The 17,507-nt window shown below is 41.1% G+C and overlaps 1 protein-coding gene across 1 annotated transcript; it reads left to right on the top strand.

Annotated features, from left to right (window-relative positions):
- The first annotated feature begins 1,242 nt into the window (after window positions 1-1,242).
- Window positions 1,243-3,111, top strand: Rap2b (RAP2B, member of RAS oncogene family). The gene has a single exon (XM_051157238.1). The coding sequence runs from the start codon at window positions 1,760-1,762 to the stop codon at window positions 2,309-2,311; it is 552 nt and encodes a 183-aa protein (XP_051013195.1). The 5' UTR covers window positions 1,243-1,759; the 3' UTR covers window positions 2,312-3,111.
- Window positions 3,112-17,507: the final 14,396 nt, after the last annotated feature.

Consider the following 17,507-nt stretch of genomic DNA (forward strand, 5'->3'; position numbering starts at 1 on the left):
TCTCCAAGCAAGGAACTAGAAACAAGTCCAGGCGTCACCTCGCATCCTATTGCAACTGAGCGGAGCCAAGTCCTGCGACTGCCCGCCCCCATCATGCAGAGCTTGGGTGAGACAAGCCTGGGCAGCCCCACATGCCCTGCTGCCACAAGCTCCCGATGGCTCATCTCTCATCCAGCCCTCTCCCGGCAAAGATTAAGTTAGAAACTTAGGGCTTTCTTGCAGACCGGGAGCAGCAAGGAGCCCTAGCTACTCCCTTTAAGGGACAGTCGTGACTGAACTTGAAGAAGACAGACTCCCTCCAGAACACCAACAAAGGACTATATTTAGTTTTGAGCACTCCGCCTAAATTCCTTCTTTTCTCTCCCTCTCAGCTTCAGATCTACAGGCCCCGGCAGTGGGTGGGAGGGGGCGGGGAGCAGTGGAAAAGGAACAGCTGGGCCTCCGCCTCACCACTCAATCTCTATAAATAACCAATCCTGAGCGTAGGCGACTTTCCAGCCAATGAAGCTGTCTAAAGTGACAAAACCTCGGCAATAGCCAATGGGAAAACATTTGGGGGTGTGAGACTAGCATCCTGGGACCAATGAGTTAGGAGTCTGGGAGAGGTAATTTGAGCTGGCGTGTGGGTGTGCGGTGCGAAACCTTCCTACTTGCAAGCCCCAAACCTGCTCCACCGACTGAGCATGCCCTGACTAGGTGCGGGAGCCGCGGGCCTTCCGCGGGGCTGGATCCACTAGCCAGGATTTGGCTCCAGCCAAAGGGGAGGTTGGGTGGCTGGGCGACTCCTACCCTGAAGGCTGCTGCACCCCACTAATTTTCACTCCTAGCTACTCATCCCGACAGGAACTCAGGCTGAGGTTCCTCTTAGGGAAGTGACGCGGGAACACCGGGCCAAGCGGGGACACGCTTTTCTGCTACCTTTCCCGGCCTGAGCAATGCCCTACAGGTGTATGAGAAGCGCACAACGGTCTGGGATCGGGGACAAGTGTCTATCCGCCTTTACCAGCGCAAGCTGACGAGATGGTCACAGCCTGCCGTTGCCCAGTGCGCCCATAAGAGGTTCACAGAGCCCTGAAGGAGGTAGCTTCGGCTTGGGAGCTTCCCATCCACGGGCACAGGCGAACTGCCCAGTTCCAAGATTCGCGCCGTCCCGCCCCTCCCGGTTGGCCACACCCTCTCTCACGCCTCCTCCCAGCGTTGCAGAAAAGCTGGAGCGGAGCTCGGGCGGGGCGCCGCGGGCAGCGCACTGGGCATGCTCGGCTGGGCGGAGGGCCGGGCTGCGCGCGGCGAGTAGGAAGCCCTCGCCCAGCGGAGGCTGCGGGAGAGAGAGAGAGAATGATGGGCCGTGGAGCTGGGCGCATGTTCCACGGGGACTCATGCCACGCGTGTCCCAGCCAGACGCGCAATTAGCAGCCGCCTCTGCAAGCCGCCGCCGCCACCACCTCCCGGCTCTCCCAGGCTGCCGTGGCGAGGAGCTCCAGCCGTAGTCTTGCTCCGGCTGCGCGCATTGTCCTCAGGGTCCTCCGCTAAAGCTGCAGCGGGGCCCGGGATCGGCGCCTCCGGGACGCGCCCCCGCCGCTGGCCGGCCCGGCGCGGCGCTCTGATAGCCCATTGGAGAGCCCGTACTCCCGGGCCACTCTCGCCGGGGTTTTTCCTGAGGAGTTGAGGAAGAGAAGAAGTCCACCCGCCCATCCCAACCTTCCTCGGTGCACAGCCCCGACGGGGCCGCGGCAGGCGCGACGAGGGCGCCGACGGAGCCATGAGAGAGTACAAAGTGGTGGTGCTGGGCTCGGGCGGCGTGGGCAAGTCCGCGCTCACGGTGCAGTTCGTGACAGGTTCCTTCATCGAGAAGTACGACCCGACCATCGAGGACTTTTACCGCAAGGAGATCGAGGTAGACTCGTCGCCGTCGGTGCTGGAGATTCTGGACACGGCGGGCACCGAGCAGTTCGCTTCCATGCGGGACCTGTACATCAAGAATGGCCAGGGCTTCATCCTCGTCTACAGCCTGGTCAACCAGCAGAGCTTCCAGGACATCAAGCCCATGCGGGACCAGATCATCCGCGTGAAGCGGTACGAGCGCGTACCCATGATCCTGGTAGGAAACAAGGTGGACTTGGAGGGCGAACGTGAGGTCTCCTACGGCGAGGGCAAGGCCCTGGCTGAGGAGTGGAGCTGCCCCTTCATGGAGACATCGGCCAAAAACAAAGCCTCAGTGGATGAGCTGTTCGCAGAGATTGTGAGGCAGATGAACTACGCGGCACAGCCCAACGGCGATGAGGGCTGCTGCTCGGCCTGCGTGATCCTGTGAGGCGCCGCCGGCTGCCGGGCGCTGGCCACGCTCTGTGCACAAAGCCAAAAGCACCCGATTCTCTTAATGTGATTGTCTTCTTGCTTTGAGATTGGAGACAACTTTGTATTGCCCGGGATGTCAGAGGAACCTGGCTGACTTTTGTGGCCAGCATCCCCAGCCTTCAGCCGGGGTTCGAGGGGGTGTCCGTTGCTGACCATCCGAGACCCTGATGGAAATGTGGCTCTGTGCAGCGTGTATGTTCCTCATTGATTTCGGTTCATGCATATTTCCCCGTTTAAGTAGCCATTAAGGCGCTGTATTGGCTGCTTGACACCGGCAAGCAAAAGTTTCAAGCCTGGAAGAAAAAAAATGGGGGTGGGGAGGTGGAGGAAGTGAAAGGAACGAGGAGGCAGTGGGGGAGGGTTCCCCCAAACAACTGTTCAGAGTTCCATGTTCTAAATACAAGGAAAGAGGTCCAAGAAATCCATATGAAGGAGCCAGAGGAGGGGAAGAAACTTGTTTTTTCCTTATTTTCCAGGATTATTTGGAAATTAAGACCCGGGGTTCCTTTTCTGCCAGCTTGGAAGGGCAACCCAGGGACTGATTATGATTCTGAGGATGTCTATGCAAAGTTGGGTTCTTGTTACAGTGTAACCAAGCTGAAGTATTGCACATGTGAACTGGGACTGTTAACACTGATGCCAATACAGTGTGGGGTGCCAGGAAGTGTCTGCTGATATTTGTGGGAAAAAAATCTATTTTGATTACCTACTGTATCAAAGGGGATTCTGGGGGAGAATGGTAGTATTTTTTTTTTTTTAATCAGCTGTGAAAAAATGTTACAGATCTGCACATTTTTGTGTGTGCTGTTGTACGTGTGTGTGTATGTGTGTGTGTGAGTGTGTGTTTAAGTGTAGCTTTTTTTTTTTTTTTTTTTGTGGTTGGCAGTGACAGATTTTGCTGACTAGCTTTTAAAAATACAATACAAAGACTTTGTAAATGTGATTCAGGGCCCCCAGCACCCCTGTGTCTGCAGAGTGCCTTCAAACTCAGCTGTTCCAGCCGGTGCCAACCTGTGAATTCCCACCATATCCCAGAATCTGCTGTCTCCAAAACCACTTTCAGTATATTCCTGAAAGAGCCAGGACAAATAGGACCTACTACTCCATGAATTGCTTCATTCATTTTAGCTTTTTAAGTATTAAGCCCATGTCTCTAATTTCCCCCTTTCTGCATTTTGTTCAGATTTCAGGTTTTTGCTTCCTTTTCTGTTGCTTTCCGGGTGTCTCTTGTTATTTGTTACAGGGTGTTCCTCCAGAAGCAAAGAGCAAAATTTTATTGTTGTGATTTACTAAGAGAATTCTAACAAGGTGTACCCTTTAATTCCACTGCTTCAGTCACTGTCTCTTCATTTTAAGGCTTTTAATACAAATGTCATTTTTAAAGAAACTCCAAACGATTTGTGTTTTTGTGTTTCATACTGAGTGATTTTCAGTATCCGTGATAATGGTTGCAGACAGGGCCAGACACATGTTGCCTTCCCATGTAGCTTGTTAACCTTTGAAGATAGAACTGTTTCCAGGCAAATTGGATGACAATGTTTCCAATTTTGAAAAATGGAGAAAAGTAATGAACAATTAGATAACAGTGTTTTCAATTTTGAAAAAAAATGGGGAAAAGTATCAAGGCCTAAGATTCAAGGTGGAGGGGACTGTATCATCTGATTCTTAAGATGAGGAAGTGTATTGATTCAGCCCTACTGAAGAAGAGCAGTAAACATCAGTGTTGGTAGCAAAGGAGGCAAAAGGGGAAAGTAGCATGGACCTGGCACAATAGGGGGTAATTTCTCTTTGTCTTTGTGTTGTCTGTTTATGTTACACACCGAGTCAGAAGTGTTCTTAACTTTTACTTCACACACAGTGTACTTGGCAGTGTACAGAGTGCGTTCCCTCAGCCCTTATTTTAGCCCTTCCAAAGTTTTTATTTGGAACCAAATCATTAGGTTGAAAACACACATATAAAAACTAAATAATAAACTATCTTCCTTTCTTTAGTTTCTGGACCATGTTTGACCACAGAAGTTGTGTCTTTTAAAAAGTAGGAGGCAATGTGTGTTGCTACTTTTTATTTGTATGTTTCTTGGGCTCTTTAGTACAATTATCTTTACCGAATAAGAAAGTATCTATAAAATTTTATGCCATAAGTTCATGAGGCAAAGCTGAAGTCTGAAGGGTCTTAGTAAAGGAATTTACTCTTCTCACAAAGCCAAAAGAGATCACAGGTTTCTTTAAAGCTATATCAATATATCTTGCCTTAATTTTTTTTGTCTCCATCCAGGTTTCATCTCACCATTCCAGTGGGGAGGAAGAACAATTTTGCCTGTACTGGCCTTTGCTTATTTTCCAATTCTTCATTAGTATAAGACACAACTGTGTTTCTAAGTATAGGAATGGAAACTGCTCAAAATAATGTTTTTACAAGAATTCCTCCTTACATTTGAATAAATGTGATTGCTTAAGTAGATTAAAGCATTGCACATTTTGAAGATATCAAACACTGTTGGGAAGGTTGTGGTTTTTTTTCTTTTCTATTTTCTTTTCTGTTTTTTTAATGTGTTTGGTGACCCTCTTTTGTCATTATTTGGAAGACTTTGAACAAAAGTGTTGCCAAGTATAGAGTTTATAAGACGTGTACCTACTTCCTACAGAAAATATTTGATGATGGATAGTAGAATAGAGGTCATGAGAGGCAGGACAGGTATTATAAAACATGTTCCTACTGAGTACTGTAAAATAAATGCTTTTGGAATGTAAAATTAAAGCTGCTGCAGGAAAATGGAGCTCTGAGTTGTTTGGCTTTCGCCTGTTATTTTCGTAGCAAAATAGAAATTTGGAGGTCTTTTTGTTTTTTGGTTTTTTTTCTTCCTTTCTTTCCGAAGATATGTTTTTAAGTATCGCAGTTTATTTGGCTAGCAAGAATCTCATCTAGAGTTGTAAAGCAATAAAAGCATTTGTTTCAGTGAAAAAGTTGGGCTGGCTTAACTGCTTAAGGAAGTGAGTCAGAGAGGGCGGAGTTTGTTGTAAGGTAACCAACCTTACCTGCAAAACAGAAATTAGGAGGAGTAGAGCTTCCTTGAGGGGGGTGAGAACTGACTTTTAAACCTGACCCCTGTGGTCTTTCTGTCTTTTAAAAACAAACAAACAAAACAACAAACAACATTTCCTTTTGGTCCTTGACAGCCAGCCCAGTTTTCTGACATTTTTGTTCATTTTTAAAGGCCTCAGGAATGCTAAAGGTGTCTCATACTTGAATCTTTAATCTTTGGGTCAAACAGTTTCCATCCTAACTGTTAAGATAGAATTCATTGAGTCACACTGAGAAACCAGATCTATTTGAAGTTAGTCTTTAAATGGCAAAGGCTTTCACCCTGAGTGCTGCATATTTCCACTGGATGAGAATTTCAAAGGCCTCCTTTACTTGAACTGTTTTGGGGGGCTTTGTTACCACTCTACTTCTGGATGATGGAAAACGAGAGAAAGCTGTGTGGAGCAGGAATTTAGGGAAATTGATGGGAAGTGCCTCTGCTGTGATCTATCATAAAAGAATCCTGCCTCTGTAAATGTGCAGAAAAACAAGATTGAATTTGGCAATGTCCATTGTTTGTTAAAATGATAATGTTTGTCAGTACCTGCTTAATGGGGGAAAGTTTAATAATATAAATTTTCTCTAGGAAATGGTACGGGTCAAAAAAAAAATCAAGAATATGTTATTCTTGGTTGTGGCATTTTATTCAGACTGCAAGAATGGTTGGATGCCTTTACTTGACCTGGCGCTAGTAAGCGAAACATTTGGTCTCTTCACCATAGCATGTTGGTGATGTGAGGTAATATGGGTCTTCTATTCCCAAGGTTCTCAAACTAAACTACATATCAAAATAACCTGCAGGTTAAAACAATACATATGGCTGGTTCCTATTTTTTTTCTTCTACAGTGGACCTGGAGTCGTTTCTCAGATTTCAGGTGACAGTGATGTTGCTGGTCCAGGGACTATACTTTGAGACTCAAAGATGAATTGCCAGCATATACCTAGATATGCAGATCTGACTTAGGAGCCATTACATTTCATGTCTGCTATGGTCTCCATACAAGCTTACTGAAGAGGACATGCACCATTGAAAATGGTGGTTAGGCTGTTGTGCGTGGGCAGAGCATAGATAAATTTCACACAGTTATCTGAACAGTGTTGGTTGTGGTCTTCAGTGCTTAATCAGAGTCAGAATTAGTATTACATCAGAGTCAACATCTTATCGCTACCTCATGGAAAGAAAGACAAATAATACCTTTGACCAAGGGAGCACTTTAAGATATCTATGTCCTCTTTATTAAAAGGCAAGGCCTTTAGCTTTTCATGTTTCCAAGCAAGGACTCTGAAAATAAAGTGAGAGAGTATTGAGGTCAGAGTACATACACACAGGTGTGTGTCTTCTTAGCCTCCCAGCCATTAGCTAATTCAGGCAGAACGTTTACTGTTCTTCATTCTGGGAAAATATATACTACAAAACTGTCACGTGTTGTGTTTTCTTATGCATTTTAATGCCCAAGGATGTTGCCAAAACCCTGTTTTAAAAAGCCATTTGTTCAGTGGCTTCAGGAAGAAGCAGAGCAGTGAAGACCAATGGCATCCAGAGAAGTTTCTCTTTCACAGTTTGTCTTTTACAAGGTGGAGAGGGTAAGTGCAGATGTTAGGAAGAGAAAAACTGGATGAGGAGAAGGGCACTAGCAAATGTGACTTTTTCACTTTTGGGTTAGTTCCTTGCTTCTGACATAATTAATAATAATAATAATAATGATGATGATGATGAATATATTTTTAAAATGTTTTGCTCCAACCCCTTGTTGCTGTTATTGTCATTTTTATGCTCATCACTCATCCTGGCAAGCTGGAAATCATCTGAATTGAAGCTAAGAAGTGACTGAATAGTGCAGTTTTGTTCCACCTGCCCGTTATAGAACCACTGGGAGTGTCTAGAATTTTCTATTCCAATTATACATACTATGAAAGGGTGTTCTAAAGTTTAATTCATCTGATAAAAGAATATTCTTGTGTTTTGTTCTGAGTCCGAATGTCCTTTCAAATAGTTGCAGATGTTTATGTGTATCTGTTTGGATATCTGTAACAGTTGTAAAGGGCTTCATAATCAAATGCCAGCTTGTGACACCAGAATGAAATGAGGAAGCAGTGTGATATTTTTATATCGCGCTTCAATTCATGTTTCTTTGCGTTATTGTTAATTTGGATTACTAACATTTGACTTTGTTACTGTTCAAAATTGGAGGTTCTATTTAATTTAGAATGATATATTTTTTAAAGTATACTGTGTTACAGAGCTATTTATCTTGTCTAAGAAAATCCAAATTGTAGTTCACTCTAACAGATTGATATTCATTAGAGGAAAACTTTGATATTTTGAGGAAATGAATGAAGAGTAGAGTGACAAATGCTAAAGCCTTAATTAGTGAAATATTTTGTCCTGCAAAACAGGGATGGCTAATTAGTACAGAGAGGGGGGAAAACAAATGACCTTATTACATTTGGAATGATATTGATCTGTAAATTAGAGGAACAGCTCTTTCTATTTTTTTAGAATTATCTTCTAAGATTATATGAGGCTAAATTTTTCAGAGCTTCAAAAACGTATGGACCTTTTTTTGTGTGTGTGGTAACAGAAAAATTTCAGAGGCGGATTTTTCTTAATAGGAAAGAAAAAGATTACTAATACTTGGAAGGTACAAAATACCCAACAGTAGGTTACTTGGTTACTAAGAAGAGATTTGCAATGGAGTTGGTAAGCATGGCTAATATGCATTCACCCACTATTCAAAAACATTTACTGAGCATGTAGTATTCACGGCAATGTCAGGACCAATACTTAATGGGTACATTTTTAACTTAAACAAACAAAAAAGAGTTTTTACTTCCTCTTATCATCAGCTGCAAAATAGCATCTATCAAACAAGAATGGTATCTAGAGCAGCGCATCTCCATGTGCTACCAGTTAAAGTGCTGTCTGTCCATGGGGTAGGCAGATGGGTGATAAACTATGCGGAAAAGTGGACCTTTTTCTCAGAAAGACAAGTGGATCATGTAAATAAATCTGGGTCCCATGAAGCTTAATCAACTGATAGTTTTGTTTTCTGTGATGCTATGTGATATGACTATCGGCATTTTGTTTTAGTATGTGCTCATTTCCTTTTTTTTTTTTTTTAGATGATTAGCCAAAACTGACTACTTGGAAATAGGACATTAGTTTGCTTTTGTGTGTTCGTGACAAAGGGAAGAGAGAAAATTTAAAGTAAGGTGGAACAGGAAAAGACAATTTTGTACCCTCAAAGGAAGGTAGAAACTGCTAGGATTCTGTGTGAAAAGAATGTAGGCCAGCAATGAAAATGAATGTGCACAGACTTAGCTGATATCTTAAGTCTGCTAAGCTAATAGTTATTTTGCACAGAAACTCTAGTGCTGACTGGAAGAAGACAATCATCTCAAAGAAAGGGATCTTGGGAAACCAGCTATAAGATGTAAAACTAATAGCACTTACCATATAACCGTATGAATGGAAGGGTAAGATTGTGATTATTAGCCTTTGTGGTTTCCAAAATGATTTCTACTGAGCAGTTGTATCAAGTATCTAAAGAATTAAACAGCATACTCTTTAATGTAAAGTTACAGAAGGAGCTAGATAAATCAAGAGAAGTATTTCTGATGATGGTAGGGGTGCTGGTTTTTTGAGGCAGGGTCTCTCTGTATAGCCTTAACTGTCCTGGGCTCACTTTGTAGACTAGGCTGGCCTCGAACTCACAGAGATCCGCCTGCCTCTGCCTCCCTGAGTGCATCACCGCGCCTGGCTAGGTATTTTTCCTTTTCTTTCTTTTTAAAGAATTTCCATAAGAATTAATTGCTATAAGGTGGGATTACAAGATTATTTCTACGTTTAATTTAAGCACCAACAAGAGCTCCAGTATTTTCTATGTTTTCTGGCCATTGCTAAAAAGTTTTGAAATTATGATTTAAGTCATAAACTCAGTCATAAACTCTATTAATATTATTATTATACAGGTTAATAGGCAGATCAGTGGTTCTCAACCTGTGGGTCATAACCCTTTTGGGAGTCAAAGGACCTTTGGACAAGGGTTGCCTAAGACTATGCTGCATATCATATATTTACATTGTGATTTATAACAGCAAAATTTCTGTTATGAAATAGCAGTAAGAATAATTTTATGTTTGTGAGGTCTCCACAACATGAGGAACTGTATTAAATTGTCTCAGCATTAGAAAGGCTGCAAAGCACTGATAGAAATATTGACATACCTTGTATGATACATATAATTAATATACATATTAATACTAATAATTAAACATCCTCCCCAGAAGCTGACATTTACTGAATTATATACACAAAAAGAACATTTACAGATATCTTTACTGACTAAAATTTGTAGGAGTACATATGAATATTTGATGTACTTTAACAAACATAAATACTAAAATATGGCCTACTTCTAAATTTTACATTTTTAGGTGAAATTACAGGATTACGTCTAAGTTTAAATTTAGTATTATTATTCTGCCCCCTGGATTTTATTTTATTTTATTTTTATTTTTTTGTTTGAGGCAGGGTTGTGCAGCTTTGGTTGTTCTGAACTCACTTTGTAGACTAGGCTGGCCTCGAACTCACAGTGATCCACCTCCTTCTGCCTCTTGAGTGCTGGGATTAAAGGCGTTCACCACCACTGCCTGGTGAGGTTGAAGTACTTTATTTTGTGCTCAGTTAGTTTATATTGTTTAGGCTTACTCCCTCTTGCTTTTCCTTTTGTGTAGTTCTGAATCATTAATGTGCAGATCATGCAGTTAGATTTTTCTGTTATTAATCTAATCTACATTAGCTGGTAAAAATATTTAAGGACGGTAGTTGTATAAATGCAGTTATCACATTGCACTGGAAAGAGAGGATGATTTTGCACTGTATTTGAATATCCACACCTAAACCCTCCAGCAGAGGATGAGCAGATGTCTACCCACACACATAGCCTTTGGTTTGGGGCATAATTTCTGTGCTTCATTTTGTAGAGTGACTTTTTAAATTAATTAGCTTGGGGACATATTCAGGTAGATATGCTTAACAACTGCTGAAAAATATTTCAAAGCGCAGCTGATCTTGTACTGTGGCTTAAAAAAAAAAAAAATCCTTACCCTCACTAAGAGAATATTGTATCATAAACAGCAGAGCGAGTAATAGCCAAAAATAATCTAAAGGTAAAACTTCTACATTTGTTACAGGTCTTCTTTCCTTTGTCATTAAGAAAACTTAAATAGCAGTGAAAGTACAGAACTAGCTTTTCTTGGTCATTTTAGTAACTCATCAGGAAGTATTGGAGTTATAGTTGCTAAGGTGTAAGACTGTAATGGAGCTAGATGGGTAATAAACTACGACTCATGGATTGACTATGACTTTGGGGATACTACTACCCCAGGTAAAGAGGGCTTTCTGAGGAATGAAGATGCCACTGTGATGAATGGGACTCAAGATTTCTCAGTTTCAGCTCTGCGAACTTGCATAGCAGAACAATGCTGTAGGGTTAGGTGTGCATGTGTGCATACATATGTGTACCGGGACATCCTCTGGTCTTTAGGATGCTGGGAGCAGCCTGTTCTTTCGTCACTAAATGCTGTTATTTTCCACCCTGCCCAATTTGTGGCAGTCAAAAGTATCAGCATACATTGTTCCCGGGTATAAAGGAGCTCCTCGTTGAGAACTGCTGCTGTAAATGAGATCTTACCGCAATGGAGCAGCCATAGACCAGGTAAAGCAGCGGCAGTTCCGACTCTACAACCTACAGTGTGTGCTTTTCTTTTAAAATACTGGTATTCTCTCTTACGCTTCAGCCAAGATCACTTGGACCAATCCATTAAATCTATACTCAAGAGTAGTCAAAGTATGTTTATTAGGGGTTTCTTTACCTGGCACAGGGGGTGGTGGTGAGTGTAGGGGTTGAAGGTGAACAACCTGGGTTGGCAGAGTGCCTTCACTCTGTCGGAGGACCAAATAGCTAGACTTAGAAGTAGTAAGAACCCTTAAGGGAAGATCAAGGGCAACTGTTTCGATTTCAGCCATCACATCTCTACTGAGGCAGTACTGGAAAGTTTCTCTTCCTCTTGCATCTTCCTACAATTCATCTCAGTCTTCAGCTGACTCTGCAAATCTACTCAGCATCTGGCTGTTGGGACAACATACAGGTAACTGGGTAGATGCAGCCGTGCAGGACAGATTCCAGTTACTGAGCTGTCCACCCCCACCTAGACCCATAGTACTTAACTAAGTTAAGTATAAAGCAGGTGACAGTTAGAGGTGGTGACTACACTGAAATGAAGTCCTCAGCAACCTGGCAGCCTCTCTGTACCTCATGGGCTCTGCCTGCCAAGGGCTGGAACTCAACACTAAGAATCCTGACAGCAAGTTCATTAATGTGGAATTAACGCAATAACCATGGATCTTTAATTTACTGTGAACCAGACATAATTGTTCTGTTCTGACGGCTTAATGAAATCCAGGCAGTGTATCCATGAAAGTTTAAGGAGTCAGACTGGTGGGCACCCAATCTATCAGGATAATCATGAATCTACATTTCAAACCTTTCACATTTGGAAGACAGTCACGCCTAGTGTACATACAAGGAATGCTAACATTTTGCAAATGAGCAGGAATAATCTCTTAAGATCACCAAAGGGCTTTTCCCAGATAAAAGGGTCTCTAAAAACCATGTATGCAGTTAACAAGATAATCCTTTACAATTAGCAGAAAGCACTGTTTGGTGGAGATGAGTGAGTGATTTGTGTGGCTGAATTTTACTCCCAAATTTGATAATGCTCTTAAATTGAAACGGATGGTGTTGGTGAAAAGCAGTTTGGTCTCTAGTATGTTTGTGTTAAGTTGCATGCAAAACATCAGACTTAGTTGGTAATGTGATTACAATTAAGAAAGCAAGATTTTTGTTCCTAAATTTCTTATTTTCCTTACACTGCCTCTGGCTAGTCATCTGTGCTCTTTTAAAAAATTTTTTTGTCCCTGATCTCTACATTTTATTGACTTCTTTAAATGTTGTATTTTGTCTGTAATTTAAAAGTTAAAACTAGGGAAATAATTCTAGGTGCCAAGAAAATATATATATATTCATAAATTTAAACAAATAAGTTAATGGGACGGGATTTTGCAATATCATGACTGGCATTTATGTTTTGGAGAATGAAAGTAATTTTAAGTGGAATTGAAATTTGTGTTATAAAGAGTGACTATGTTAAAAGTTCATATTCATTTAGCTTATTCGTTGTTTTTTGAGATGAATCTATGTACCCCTGTCTGTCTTAGAACTCTGTAGGTAAACCAGGCTGACCCCAGACTCACAGAGATGCACCAGTCTCCTCCTCCTAAGTGCTAGCTTAAAGGTGTGTGCTCCCACGACCATTGGAATACTATTATCACCTTTAAAGAACAAGTATAAATTTTCTCACTTATATTTTGCAGCAAGATTTCTATTCTGCTATTTCGACCTAGTTTACTAAGAAGGGTAGCATGTTATGGATGAGAAAGAAGGCATGTGTGTTTTTACCCAAAAGACATGGGTCCACTATTCAGATATAGTGCAGCAGTGGAGAGGAGCCAAGATGTGAATTCTCCTAATTACAGGGAACAGAATTGGTTTTTACTAGGCAGAATGTACACAGGGTGGAACTAAAGTGGCATTTTGGTGTGTGCAGTTTTAAATAATGAATAAAGTAGATAATGTGACAGAATAAATGACCCTCCAAGAAAGTACATCTGCTCAGCCATTAGCATTACACTTTTTAAATTGTGGGATAATAGTGATCCTTTTTGTTCTGAGTGCTGTACCATGAGAAGTAGGGGTTTTCATATGTTAGGAACAATTTTGGAATCTCTGAGTTATCTTCTTATTTCTCAGCGTTGGCCTTCTTCAGCTGCTGAAAACACAATTTGTGTGTGTGTGTGTCAGAGAAAATGAATATATTTTGTTGTATATAACTAAATTCAAAAAAAAAAAAAAAAAAAGAATCTTGACGTTTACTATCAGAACGTGAGCCGTGCGTGCAGCCTGGTTTGGTTAATAAGTAGAATATTTTATCAAAAGTAATTCAATGGATACAGTTGAGAAACAACTTTGTGATTACTATGGGCATCAATATCACTGAAATTTCAGTTCCATACATTCGTGCAACGTATTTTCTTGGTTTCTCTTCATCTACATCTTGAATCAAAGAAGACATACATAAATTTATCTTAAAATTGATCCTTCAGCATATGCTTTTTGGTATTAAGTTTTTTAAGACAGTTTATTGGAAAATCTAAGCTTTTGTGCAAACTAGTAAATTATTGTCTATAATATTCATGGTTTGCTTTTTTATGGAGGCTCCATCAATGCCATGGTGAATCTTTGCAATGTAACTGTCCTAACCTTTGTCTACTTAGATTGAGTGTGTAGATTCTAAGGATGAAGGCAGAGAAAGTTGGAGAGCAGTGGTCTTCATAGAATCTGCAGTTTGGAAATTGATAAAATTAATGGTGGACATTGCACATGGATGAAGGTTTGTGTGTTTGTTGCTGGGAATTGAACATGGGGCCTCCTACTTTACCCATTTTATCATTGCATCTTCTCACTTCCTTTTCCCCTCCCTGACTCCCTCTTTCTCTCTGCCATCCTTTCCCCTCCCAGCCCCCTTTTAAATCTGTCTCAACAGAGTCTTACTATGATGTCCTTGCAGGCCTTGGACATACACTACTCCTGCTTTGCCCTCCATAAGCAGCTGGGTTGTCTAATGCCGTCAGACTTAGATGTTTCTTAACAACTTACAGGACTACAGATGGCCCAGTCACTTTTACTGAGTCCCAAGCCTCATTCCCACTAAGAGTCAGGGAATCCATCTCTCTGTGAACTTTAGTGCCTACAATGATGCCTAATACAAACCAATACTTGACATTAGTTGAATGAGTAAGAGAGTGATTGACTACAGTGTTAAAAATGTCAAAGTTGTCAGAACAATTAGACTGTTTCAAGGCTCTGATCAATGTCAACCAATGAAAGCCATAAGCAGCTTTTCTTAATCTGCAACTGTAAAAATATGAGGCTTAGAGCATCAATGTCACTATAGTGATAATGGAACTTATATTTTCTTTAAAAATGTCAAAAGAAAGATTAAAATAGCTTAAGAATGTTAGGAATGGTGACTATACTGCCTTACAGACACATTCTCTATTGTGAAATGGAGGATATGTCTTCCATTAGATACTGTCATTCCAAAAAGCAGTATGTAAAATTAAATCACATTTAATATGCAGTTAAAATGTACTATTATTTAATAGACCTACCTTTGAATCATTTGAAAACAGATACATTGTTTTGTAATATCTGCCACCTAATACTTGAAAGCTGTGATGTGACCAAACCACTAGAATTTTTGTGTAACTAATCCAGTATGTATGGTGACAGTAGTTTTCAAAGTAAGATCTCTGGACCATAGACACTGCAGATTTGCAGGTATTGCTTCATTCATGCTTAGTCAGAAACATTGAGGTTGGTGCTCAGTAATCTATGTCCTCGGATGCTCTTAGTCCTGGTGAAGTTTGAGAGCCATTGCTGTATGGGATGTAAGAGGGGAAAGTTACAAATGTTCCATCAATGTATCAGTGTTTCAAAGTTACCAAGTTATTTCTGTAGGAAAAAGAAAGGCAAGTGCAAATGACCCAATGAGAAGATGAAAGTAATGAAAAAAGTGATCCACACAAAATAGTTACATACAGAGGCAAAGAAATTCCTATGGAGAGATATCTCCAATCTCCCATCTGTACAGTGAGACATACTAGACCTAGGACACATAAGAAAGAAATGGTCCTTAAACTGAGCTCCCAAGCATGTAGGTTTACTTGCTAACTATAGAAGATCACAGACGTCACTGGTCTGAAACCTACAGGATGCATCAGATTCACTCTGCCAGCTTATTAAAATACATACTGTTGGCCTAGCAACATGGATCAGTAGGTAGAGTGTGCTCGTGGTACAAGCATGGCAACTTTAGTTCAATCCTCAGACCTCACCTAAAGGTGAAAGGAGAAAACTAATTCCAGGCTTGTTCTCTGGTCTTCCGCTGTAGCACATGTGCTCCTACACACATAATGTGCACACACATATCCTAGCAAGGAGCCTCTGCCTTGGTGTTTGCAAGGTCTGGGAGGCAGTGTTGATACTGCCACTTGCTCAAAGCTTGAGATACAGTATCTTCAAGCTAAAGATGGTTAAGACTGAAGCCCAGACATGTGACTTGCCCAATAAAGTCAAGTGATCCTGAGCTAGTAATAAAACTAGATTCCCAGGCAGAATCTATGGGCAGAACCTATGCAGGCTACTCTTATGTCACTCTGAGAAGAGGATGTCTGCTTGATGGCCCAGTGATCCTAATGTCCACCAAGAAAGGAGCTGATAACTAAGGGTCTTTCATTTGGATCTTGTTTAGATTGTACTTTAGTTGGTTAAAATAGATTTCTTATACATATTTATGCTGTAAGCATGGGATAGGTGAACCACTGCACATGTGGGATTCAGAGGACCACTCATGAGAACCAGTTCTCTCCTTCCACCAAGAGGGTCCCGGGAATTCACCTACCGCACCATCTCACTGATGTTGCATTTTAATTTGTTATTCTAAAATCAATACTCCTGACATCTCTAATGCAACCGTGGACCTCTGAGCACCCCATTTGTATGAAGACTGATGTGTATATAAAAGTAACACATACTTTTGAAGCGCAATTTTAAATCTTCCTAATATCATCTTCGGGACATATGTGTTATAAAGAGGAGTCTGAGGATGTCTGTCCTCAGCTATACACCTCTTCTCTGTAGTGTTAGAAGATTATAGCACTAACAACAAATGTATCATAATTTTTTAAACAGAGAATTAAAATACACACAGGAAGGCAATTAATAGAGATAATGCACTATGAGTTATTTGCTGATAATTCATTTCAATTTCAGAAATGTGTGCTTTATCCATAAATCAGTGATTAATTTCTCTAATTCTCTAAATTAAAGAACATATATTAATCTCTTTTTAAATGGTGATAAAAAAGAGTCCTCCCAAATTTAATTAATCCATTTGCATTCTTGAATGAGTGTGTGAAACCCAGACCCTTCAGCAGAAATCATGTAATTGCATTTTAAAGGATAATGTGGAAAAATTGGACATGGGTAAGAATAATATATCCTGAATTGTATCATGACTCCCTTTGTAATTTCAAAATGCATTTTTAATTGCTTTCCTTTTGAATTAAGCCTTGCCAGAAAATTCTTTTGAATTGTTGAAGGTTAGCACTGAGGAAGGAGCAGAATGTGGAAGAGGAGCAGCCACTGGCTCTCAGCCACAGTGAGCTTTTTAGACAATTCTATTACATTTCCATATGCTAATTCCTTACCATTGAGCCAGTGTTATCAAATAAAACCGAAGAAACCTCTTTCTCCCTCTCCCTCTCTCTCCATCTCTCTCTGTCTCTCTCTGTCCCTCACTCTGTCTCTCTCTGTCTCTGTCTCTGTCTCTGTCTCTGTCTCTGTCTCTGTCTCTGTCTCTCTCTCTCTCTCTCTCTCTCTCTCTCTCTCTCTCTCTCTCTCATCAGCTAGGGTATAAAGAGTACCCAGACTACAATGCTTTAAATCTTCAGCACTTTCACTTGTCACATCATCATCATCTAGTCCCCCAAATTGAAGAGCAGCTGTTCAGATTCTCTCTGTACCATGTGTGAGCCCTGTTTCCCACTTCCTGTGGAGCTGGTTGAACTATTTCTGATCTTCTAGGTCTTCAAGCAATCATCCACGTTTTAAAAAGAGAAAAATCTCCGAATGGCTTTTGTGATTTGGATGACCATTTATTGCTTCTAGGCCAAGAGGAACTAGTTTATTTTGTTGCCAAATACAGCATTTCAGAATTGCATGGAAAAGTCTATTTCGTGTACCTATATCGTGTTGCTAGAAATAGCATAAACTTTCTTCTTCCAGAGAAAAGGAGCCAAATAATTGCATGTCTGTTCTGAAAGAGTTTTATGCCTCCAATAATCCCACTTTAGTAGAAAGCATTTCTACTGCATTTTAATGC

The sequence above is a fragment of the Acomys russatus genome, chromosome 15 (assembly GCF_903995435.1).
Source record: "Acomys russatus chromosome 15, mAcoRus1.1, whole genome shotgun sequence".
Lineage (NCBI taxonomy): Eukaryota > Metazoa > Chordata > Mammalia > Rodentia > Muridae > Acomys > Acomys russatus.